At 32.7% G+C, this 11,275-nt stretch overlaps 1 protein-coding gene across 1 annotated transcript; it reads left to right on the forward strand.

The window, feature by feature from the left end:
- The first annotated feature begins 4,668 nt into the window (after positions 1 to 4,668).
- On the forward strand, positions 4,669 to 5,828 carry LOC134277355 (complement C1q-like protein 2). The gene is made up of 2 exons (XM_062759693.1): positions 4,669 to 4,800; positions 5,351 to 5,828. The coding sequence occupies exons 1-2, from the start codon at positions 4,761 to 4,763 to the stop codon at positions 5,764 to 5,766; spliced, it is 456 nt and encodes a 151-aa protein (XP_062615677.1). The 5' UTR covers positions 4,669 to 4,760; the 3' UTR covers positions 5,767 to 5,828.
- The last annotated feature ends 5,447 nt before the right edge of the window (positions 5,829 to 11,275 follow it).

Raw genomic sequence — 11,275 nt, forward strand, 5'->3', positions numbered from 1 at the left:
CATTGTGTACAACCAGGATGGAAAAATAGGAATCCAAAATTAACAGTACTGTTATAGTTCAAAATGGAAAAACTGATCATTTTCGTCTAAAAAAAACCTTCCGCCACAAAATACATGTATAGTTCCTAGCTCAATTCTACTTGAATGGAATTTAATCGCGGTTTTTTCATTGGATATAGTTCAATTTGCACCGTAGAATTAAGATTTAATGTAAGAACTTAAAAATGATGCAGAATTTTATAAATAAAGGACCTGACCAAAATACGCTCAAAATCTCAGGATCGAACGTCCTTAAATTAAGTTAGTTGTTTCACTCAAAATTAAACACGAAACACGTAATGTTGACCTTGATTACCAAACACAGACTTCCTGTGTACTGCTACGTGTTCAGGGATTTTTGACATCTTGGGTATTAGGGGTCTCCAGGTAAATAATACAAGTACCTACCAAGACCACTCCCCCTCCTCAGGTAACCGTACGGTAAAAAAATTGGGTCTTTACAGTGTAAGCCTTGTTGTCACATAAATTCCTGGGTATGAAAATATTATGCTTGTGTAAAATATGATCCCTAATGATCCCTAACTTAATTTGCCCAGTATAAAAAAATCCATTGTTTGCACTACACACGCGGGATAAACTATTCTTAAAGTTCGTGAACAACATTAATAATTATTCACCAATTTGGATAAAATATATGAAACCATTTTTTCATTAAATTCTTGTTTCATTTTATTTATATACAAGTTTTTAACAAAAACAACGCACAAATACTAATATATCTATCAGATAAAAAAAACACGCACTAAAATGCAAAATCCTTGACGTTACCCGAACTCAAAAGATAAATACATGTAACTTAAAATTCTCAAGATAGACATCGTTTAACTCAACAAATTCTTGTGCCACTTTAACAGTTTTCAAAAAATGTGCACAAACTGTTCAGGTTACATACATGGTACGTAAGATAATATTTAACACTTCACTGTAAGATTCAGCAATTCATAAAAGATCTGTGTGCGTAAAAACGACTTTATTTACGAATAAAAGTCAAAGTCACGGTACGAATTTTTTTCTTTACAGCAATTTAATCTCGGAATAGTGATCTTCGATAGGTTTATGCAAGCTATTCCCACTTTCTGAAAATCAGGTAAAAAAAGGTAAAATTTCACGTGGGAGTAGGTGGAATTTTGTGTAAACAAATAATTAACTATGTTCTTAAATTAAGGTATTAAGTTGCTATTTCTTGTAAGATCTTTTTATTATTTCAAAAATCTGAAATAAATCATATTTTCTCATAGATGTATTCATTATTTTCTGTCTTTAAAGGTACAAAATACAGGTAAATCTAAACATCTATTGTTATTTGCAAGTGGGAATAAGTGGAATTGAGATTTTTAAAAAGTGGGAATAGCTAGAAGACACCCTTCGATACTTAACGCTAAAAATAGCCTTGTCATTTTGTAAACTGTTCCTTCTGACCCAAAATCTTATATGCCACTTATATGGTAAAGAGCGACTCTTTTATAATGTTTTCCCGACTGTTTGCAGAATATATGGGCCTCTGTTGGAGTTTTTTTCGATGTCGACGCAGAATTTTATCACTGCTTTGTGCTCCACTTTTTCCAAAAACGACCCTTTTTTGAACAATGCCGATCCTGTCTTTATAGATTCTAATTTTAATTTCTCAGTCATTTAGAAACTTTGATCGTTCAAAATTAGCAGGTATGATTTTATAACTTTTGTCAACCTCATAAAGTAAAAATAATCTGAATTTCCGCGGAATTTTACAAAATACAAACGAAGTTTATAAAGTGATGAATAACTTTTCAATTAAGATTTTCCCGTGAAGCCGTAATTTTAATTATACTTTTGAAATCGAAAATATTTTTACAGTTTGAAATTCATGTTTAGTAAAAGATTACAGATATCCTAATAATAAATATCTATGACACAATTTCTATTTTAATTTTAGCTTGTCCTCGAACTTTACAGACAACCCTCGTATACGCAATACTACAATTTTATAATTAGTAATGCTCCAATTATATTTCTGTTATATTAGTGAATAACCATTTCTTGATGTCAATCTAATTTTTTCCCAAAACGTGATGCTGGTATATACCTGATTTTTCATAAATTGCTTTGGTACTTCTTCCAAAATACAACTGTGATAGAATTTTGGAAAAAATTAAGAATAAAAAAAAGGAAAACATTTAATTTCTTCGCATTTCAAATTATTAATTAAACTTTCTTCATAACATAAATTGAACATCTTTCTCTTTGCTCATCAAGTTTTCAAAGGTAACTGCGATGTCTAAGGTTTTCCCGAAACAAAAAATGTCCAGAAATATTGCTAGATGAGAAATATCATTTCATTCCTATATGAACTTTAAAAGATAAAACATTCCTAAACATTAACATTTATCCACATATATTTACATTTGCAAATGTTTTCCTTTATATAACACTACTGAAAGCAAGCGTTTTTATAACTGTATGATACAGGTACGGGGTCAAAAGGTCAAAGATGTGCGTATGGATAAACGTTCGACGTAATTTCTCAGAGACGTCATAAAGGGTCGACGCGCTTTCCTTGGATAACATACATGCCGTTGGCTTTGGAAAATAATGCATTTCACACGTTAAAAGTCACAATCAGGAAAATTTAAAGCATGAAAAAGTCACTAATGTAAATATGAGTAATAAGGTAGAAGGGCTTTATGGGATTTGATCACGTGACCAACCCGTTTTACATCCCAATTAAACTCAAAAAATGATACCTTATTTCTTATATGAATGTTCCATACATGCTAGCCAGTTTGTAATATGTAGTTATTACCCGGTGTACGTTAAAATGTCCAATTTCTTTTGGAATAAGACACTGTGTTGGACCGTCAATCACCTCAGATGTTTCAAAGCTAAAGGAATTTACACAATTTCTTCAAATCAAATTCTCAGGTCTTATTTTCCCACACTAATTTAATTTTTGCTACAATTTTTAGTCAGAAGTACAGTTATGATCCAGGGATACGGAACACAAAGTAATAAAAAATGCAATTCTTCTTTTTCGTTTGTATTTATCTCCTACAAAGTTGAAAGGAGAGTCTTAAAAGTTTTATTTCGTTGTTTTCGTCTTATTCCATTTCTCTTTCAATTGCATTTTAAATACTATTTAGTTTGCATCGACAAGTATACATTGTATTTATCCAATATTGGATTTTTACGAGACGCACTGACTTTCACAGTTGACAGTTTTCTTGACATTTAAAACCTGTATCATGTATGGAGGTACGGAAGTAATGACAAATAAGAGCACCTTTCAAGTGGTCATAGGTAGTCCCCTTATATTGTTACGGGCACTAAAATGTGAAGTTGAGGGTAGGGTGGTTGTCGTTTTATTTAAGCACAACCGATTTACACTTTGAAATAAATGTTATTTTGTTAAAATTAAATGTTGAGCTAAATATTCATATCGTAAAAGAGCTTCCGTCCTGGTGTCAAAGTAAGCTGTCAGCTATAAAAGTGTCAGTGCTATTCGTAAAAGTCCATTTAACCCTTTATCCCGTGGATTTAAATCTTGTGATATTTTTTCATATCCTACATTTAAATGCAGATTTGACGTCACACTGGTTTTTGCAAAGTTAGCGTGACGAAGTAAAAAAAAAAAGTGGAGCCCTCCATAAAAACAGAGTGTAAACATTGTCAGTGTGAGATGTGAAGTATTAAAATATGGAATAAAATGACTCTCCCATGATTTGTAGTTAGATATGACTTATATCTAGCTCGTTAGATAAAAGTCATATCCAGCTACAAATCATGGGAGATCCTAATATATTAGATATAATTATATTGATAGAAAATACTAATCGTTATGCTGAAAACAAAAGCTTTTCTGGATAATGTTAATTTATAGGGCTTTAGAACGGGACACAGTATTAATGTTTATATAATTATATTTGATTCGTTAACATACAACTAAAGCACTCTATAATGCTTACATCATGCAGATTTATTTTATTTTTTACATTTTCTGTTATCTCCATCCATCTCCGTCATCGACGATACGTTTTGTATAGTATAATAAATATTATATGAAAATTAAACCTAAAAAAGGACTGTACATTCAATATCTCAAATTACTTCATCAAATGTAATTGAGATATTGAATGTACAGTCCTTTGATTTTAACGAGCTATTTGCGTGTTCTTACTGTATACATCAGAAAATGTAAGATCATTTATCTATATACTTAAATGCACATTGCACACATCCTTGAGTTAACATACAGGTTAAATTGTACAATTTTGTCACATTAAATGATATAATTCTATACTTTGTGCAGCATATTCCTCAATTGAAGACATTTTAAACGATGTACAGGTACAGGAAAGGACTTTTATTTTTGATACCCGTAAATATGATTTGATACTCAATATGTATCTTTAAGCTAAGTATAAGTGTTTGTTATAAGCAATACCTACAATACCTCTTATATATGTATTTTTTTTTCATTTTCTTTACGATAAAAATTAATTGAAATTCGAAATGTGTATATTAGCCAAAAATTTTGCCTTTTTCTAAAAAATTTATGAAAATGAAGTACAAGAAAATTTTTAAAATAAGTAATCTTCCTTGTGTAAAGGTATAGAGATACTGTGCGGATAGCAGCCTTAACAACCGTATTTGTTGTGCTCCTTACGACGTTTTCTGTCTCAGATACATCAACCCAGTCAGAGTTTATCAAAGATTTCAATGGTTACATGAGCGTTTGCCAGCGTTTTGGCTGGGAACCGAAGAAAAGTAATCCCCAAAGCACAATACTGACTCATTTTTTGTATTCTTAAGCAGTTTTCCCCGTAATTATTGTTTCTGTACTGAAACGTATGCTTTGGTCAAATAAATATAAAATCAGCATGGACTGAAATAAACAAATTTCGGCAATGTTTTCTAATGTCAAAATGCCCCGTGGGGACCCGGGTTAGAATAGGTCCTCAGTACCCCCTTGCTTGTCGTAAAAGGCGACTAAATGGGGCGGTCCTTCGGATGAGACCGTATAAACCGAGGCCCCGTGTCACAGCAGGTGTGGCACGAAAAAGATCCCTCCCTGCTCAAAGGCCCTGAGTGCCGAGCATAGGCCTAAATTTGCAGCCCTTCACCGGCAATGGTGACGTCTCCATATCAGTGAAATATTCTGGAGAGGGACGTTAAACAGTATAGAATCAATCAATCTAATGTCAAAATAAAATAAAAGTGCTTGTGAGCACAGAATCTAGAAAAAAATCATGAACACGAGTGTTGAATAATATTTACATTGTGATACTTTTGTTTGATTTTTTTTTTAATTAAATAGGGTGTCCGTCAGTTGGTAATGTAATTGCCTTCCATGCCGCCATTAAATCTCACCTCAGTAATGTTCCTGTAAACACAATTATGAAATTCGATGAAGTTTTGCTGAACAAAGGAAATGGGTATGATCCTAAAACAGGCCTTTTTACAGCTCCAGAAGACGGCATCTACTCCTTTGAGTGGACATATCTTTCATCCAAGAAATCAACAGTATACTTAGAGGCAGTGGTAGATGGTGTACGGAAAGCATCGTCCTGTGTGAATGATCAGCAAAGTAGCCACGTTAGCATCACAGGACATTTGGTTTATGAACTGAAGAAAGGAAACAAAGTCTGGATACGAACATTTTATGTGGCGGCTGGATACATGTATGCTAACTTATACACGTTTTTCTCAGGATACAAATTAGGTACCTTCTAGATGACGTCGACCAATATATACACAAATATTTATGGAGAAAGGACATTAATGAAGTCAGAATTTTTTTTTCCTTAAAAATGTACGTAAATGTTTAAATTGCTGACAATAAATAAAATTTTAATGTCATTTCCGTCTTTCTTTCTTTATCAATACAAGATGTTACCAATATTTTATATATATTTAGTTTGCGAATTCGGGACATAAATAGAGAAATAGGGAATGCTGAAATCTGAGAGGCAGCTTAAACAACTGCAACAAACTTTATGTCCAAATGTTTTATCTTAAGCTTGTACTACAACATGTACAAGCGAGTTTTAACAGACATGGCCGATTATGAAAAACATGGAAAATAGGAATTAATAAATAATTCCAAAGTATGCGGACAGCTGTTTGATTGCAAAATGACTGCTTATAGATGCTATCTCATGACAAATGTATGTCTTTCATAAATTTTACTAAACCATTTAGGTTTGGGCCCTGGAAGGGTGTAACTGTTCAACAAGGGATCACTCTTTCAATGCGTGCTGAGTGTAGGACAAGATTTGCAGCGCTCCACTGGGAAGTGGTGGTGTCTCTATATGAGCGAAAAATTCTCGAGAAGGACGTTAAACAACAAACAAACAAAGAAACAAACATTTTGCTTTAATTCATTATACGTTGATCTAAACTCAGAATATTAAAACAAATTACAACTGTCCATATTTAACAAAAGGTTTCTCAAAATATTTTGCTTTATTCTGTTTCCTTCCTGTTGCAAGACATAATAATACAAAATGTTATACTTGCAGTTTATAACATTTTAGCTCACTATTGTGTTTCCCGTTGTAACGATATCCACTCTCACAGCTGAAACAATAAATCAAAAAATAATCCTGTATGTACTTTTCGATCAATTTTCGATTTGAAAATAAATGATCGATGATTTAGTAAAGGTGTTAATATAATATTTGAGAATCTGATACTTCCCCCAAATTTAAGAATATTTTTTATGTAAATGATGAACCTTCAAGAAATAAAATTCAGGTAGAACCCTCTGACTTCAGTGACCTTTTTGTGCTTATTTGCAATTATATGTACATGGCACTGTCACTTACTGGAAAGGACTACCATATTAACAGATAGGAATTATCATCGCATTTATCTTCAAAATGTTTTCACAGAGAAACACGTACTCTTACTCTGAAATAGTCAGCAATACTTTTTGTTTACTATAAAATTGAAATAATGCTGTTCTTGTTACCAAGATAAGGCAGATGATGATGTTTAAGTACGACCAGCTGCGATCTGTTTCCTCATGTTACGTCAGCAATTGCTAGTAAATAAATTATGCTTTCATAAAATTGCTTTTCTTTGTTTAAGTAAGCTGTGGCAACTATATCATATATAAAAACAAGGACTCTTCAAAAATGATTTACACACATTTTATAAGCATGAAAATACAACTTGTTTCGCAAGACGAGTCCTATTATTCAGCTGTTACTTGCACTACCCGGTCTCTCAAGTATAAATTTTCAGAATGTATATAATTCTTGTAGCAAAAGACGATCAAGGAAGCTTACCTTGTTGCCATTTTGAATTGTAAGTTTTTTTTGTTTTAAATTATCTTATTTTGTGTGTATGTTTTGTGTGTATGTTGCATTAAAAATATATTTGATTATTTGCTCAAGTTAACCAAATGAACAGTGAGCTCCGCTATAAACATCTAAAAAATATATGAACAAAAGCTTTCTTTGCATAATATTCCAGTTGATTGGATATACATGGATATGCTCTACGTGTGAACTAGCCGAAGGCTCAAGTGAGCTTTTCTGGTCACATTTTGTCCGGCGTCCGTCTGTCTATCTGTCCGTCTGTCCGTCTGTCTGTAAACTTTTCACATTTTCGACTTCTTCTCAAGAACCACTGGGCCATTCCAACCAAACTTGCCACAAAGCATCCTTGGGTGAAAAGGAATTCAAATTTGTTCAAATAAAGGGCCACGCCCTCATTCAAGGGGAGATAATTGGGAATTAATAAAAATTTGGTGGCATGTTTTAAAAATCTTCTTCTCAAGAACCACTGTGCCCGGAAAGCTGAAACTTATGTGGAAGCATCCTGGGGTAGTGTAGATTCAAATTAATTTTGTTCAAATCATGACCCCCGGGGGTAGGGCGGGGCCAAAATGGCTGATCAAAGTTTTACATAGAAATATATAGGAAAATTCTTTAAAAATCTTCTTCTCAAGAATGACAAAGCCATAATTAATCATATCTATATGGAAGCATCATCAGGTAGTGTAGATTCAAGTTTATTCAAATCATGACCCCCGGGGGTAGGGGGGGGCAAAATGGCCAACCAAAGTTTTACATAGAAATATATTGGAAAATTCTTTAAAAATCTTCTTCTCAAGAATGACAAAGCCATAATTCATCATATTTATATGAACGCATCCTCAGGTATATTGAAAATCAGGGGACCATGCAAATTATTTCAATATATCCGTAATTCAATATAAGAGAAATTGTGACGCCGCCATTTTACAAGTTCAATCCCGATCTAAAATAAAGAACAAACCCGAACAAATTAATTTTGTCATAGTTTATCTTTAACAGTTAACATATTACACAGAATATAAGTCCTTGAAAGTTTAAATAAAATTATTTCTTTTTGTTACGTTCAAAAGACAATTTTCAACCTCATTATTATTCTACGATCGTTTTTTCGTTTTGGAGAAAAATCTCCGGACTTAAATAGTTGATAACTATGGAATGCTGCATGTATTTCATCATAAGTGTATTCGGGTTAATCCCTCAGCTTTTTCGAATTTAGACTTATCAATAGCCATTAATGTATTTAATTTCAAAGTTAAGTTTTTTTTTATTCACACCTTTTATATAAACTGGTCAGTCAGGCATAATTTCTGTCGTCAACTGTAACGACAGCCGCCAGGGAGTACTTCAATATAACCATTATGAAAACAACTCATTATCACCTGTGGGGACCGATCAGTGGCTTCAATATAAGTGAAATTTCAATATAGACGATATCAATATAACCGATATTTTAATGCAAAGAATATAAGAGGCAAAAACGGGGGATTTATTTTAATTTCAAAAATAAGCGGAATTTCAAAATAAGCGAGCTCAATATAAGTGGAGTAAGCTGTATATAGAAAAATTTTTAAAAATCATCTTCTCAAGAATAGCAAATCCATGATTGGTCATGGTACTACTTTTGGATTTAAACTTTTCAATGATAAACCAATTTCTACTTTTTCCTAGCCACAGTGCTCAGGTGAGCGATGTGGCCCATGGGCCTCTTGTTTTTATATAAAAATCAATTTATTTTTAGTCTTATGTTGACTGAACTTTTTTTCGTTGAAATTATGAGGCCATTATAATCACGTCTACGGATTTTCTCGTTTGTCTGATCATGATAAGGAGCACAAAGCTGGTGTTACCAGTGTACAGGGAATGCTTATAAAAGTAATCTCCGTCATGCTATGGTAATGCTCTCAGTCGGATGATTTTCTCTTCCCTAGAAGAAGATTTTTAAGGTTTTTTTTTTTAAATATATCTACAGACCCTAGACCGTGCTACTACACCACTTGCACGGTACGGTTCGGTACGCTTTGTGAACGGAACGGTTCGCTTTGTGCACGGTACGCTACGCTTTGTGCACGGAACGGTTCGCTTTGTGCACGGAACGGTACGCTTTGTGGACGGTACGGTTCGCTTTATGCACGGAACGGTACGCTTTGTGGACGGTACGGTTCGCTTCTTGCACGGAACGGTACGCTTTGGGAAACGGTATGCAAATGAAGTGGGCGGAGCCTGTTAGCTTTGTCCTTGATTGGCTGCTAATTTTACAATTTTATTTCCGCTATTAAAGAATGTAATTTATTTATTATTCATATCAATTGAAGTATCAATAAGTTTCTATTTATTAGAGAAGTTTAAATGTTTTATTACATGTATGTTATTGTGTCGATCATAGTCTTGTATGCTATGTCTCGGTTTCAATTTTAAATATTAATTTACACTGCAGCAGTGATGGAGGAAATAAGAAAAAAAATGAAAGGAAATAAACATCGTCCCACTGATCTTTTTCGCATTTGTAAATATATTGATATATAGAAGGTAAATATTTCCGTGCGTATTTTTTTACGTATGCCGAGGCTGCGTTTTAAATAGAAAAAATATATACATGTATATAATATTTTCTTTTCATTTTAAAATAAAGCTTTAACAGAACTGAATGTATACTTGTTCTTTATATAATACTACACACGTATATAAATTATTTTTAATTGATTGATCTATAGAAAAAATATGACTATTCGCGCTTATATTTTTATTCTTAGTAATAACTAATAAGAAATGTACATTGTTTCTTATTTTTAAAATTGTAGATCTGTCGTTTAAACGTCTGCCTTAGAAGAGAAATATCAGTAGACAAAAAAAAACAAATTACATGTAATTAATAAAAAAAAATTAAAGAAAAAGAAAATGAAAATAATTTACAGGGCATAGAAGACTTGTTTGTCTGGGTTTTTTTTCTTTTTTCTTATGTAAATCTTTAATTATTCTGAAAATCTTTGATTATTCTGAATTTAGATACGAAAATCGGCAGCAGAAACTCCGAATCAATAACATGACTTCCGGGCGTTTTTCTCGTAACAGAAAACATTTCTTTTCAGAAACTAGCATTATGTTTTCAAAAATCCTCTCAGTCTAAGTAATCATTTTAATAAGTTTTTCTTTATTTTAATAAGTAAATAAGTGTGTAAATACATGTACAATGTTGTGAATGAGAGAGAGAGAGAGAGAGAGAGAGAGATATGCAACCCCTTGTTTCTTAATCTGTAAAAAAAAGTGTATTTATTCTCATTTTCCGTTTAATTTACATCGCCAAAGTCACATTTAATCAGTCTATGATGCTATTTAATTTCCACAACTTTCGTTCACACTCAACCTATTTACAACTATTGCGCAATGCATTCGTTCTCGGCACATGCACGAAATCCTTGTGCATCACTTGTCAGTCAAAATCGTATGACGCTAGGTGACCCTGAGAGTGTATTCGATTAAGACAACCCGTGTCGCACTAGTGTTAAATATGCGCATGCTCATTGATTGAACTCTAGTGATCTAAATAAAACATCTCGTGTTGTTTAGTGCTCGTATAAATATGGCGGGGAAACCCGTATATTCCCTGTATATCGGGTTTGAACAGGACAAACAATTGATTAACAAACAATATCCAATTATCAAATAAAGAATAGCAGATAATTTAATACAAGACATCAAAGCTGAAATTCATTGTTCAACAAAATTTATTTTTTACAGATACCGGTACAACCACAGGAACCTGTCGTTACTTATTTTTCTTTTAATAAAAATATATATATTAGGTATGTGTATATTCTTTTTTATTAAACGAAAAATGAGTACACATGTAACGTCAGGTGCCGGTGGATACAACATATATTTTATAGATTATTTATCCTTGCAATATTATTTAACAAGTC

This window comes from Saccostrea cucullata, unplaced genomic scaffold, assembly GCF_032062105.1.
Source record: "Saccostrea cucullata isolate Sc308-1 unplaced genomic scaffold, CSIRO_AGI_Scuc_v1 ctg697, whole genome shotgun sequence".
NCBI lineage: Eukaryota > Metazoa > Mollusca > Bivalvia > Ostreida > Ostreidae > Saccostrea > Saccostrea cuccullata.

Coding starts and splice junctions, on each gene's coding strand:
- LOC134277355 (XM_062759693.1), top strand. CDS start 4,761: ATGAGCGTTTGCCAGCGTTTTGGCTGGGAACCGAAGAAAA. Junction 4,801..5,350: donor TGGCTGGGAACCGAAGAAAA/GTAATCCCCAAA, acceptor TTAATTAAATAG/GGTGTCCGTCAGTTGGTAAT.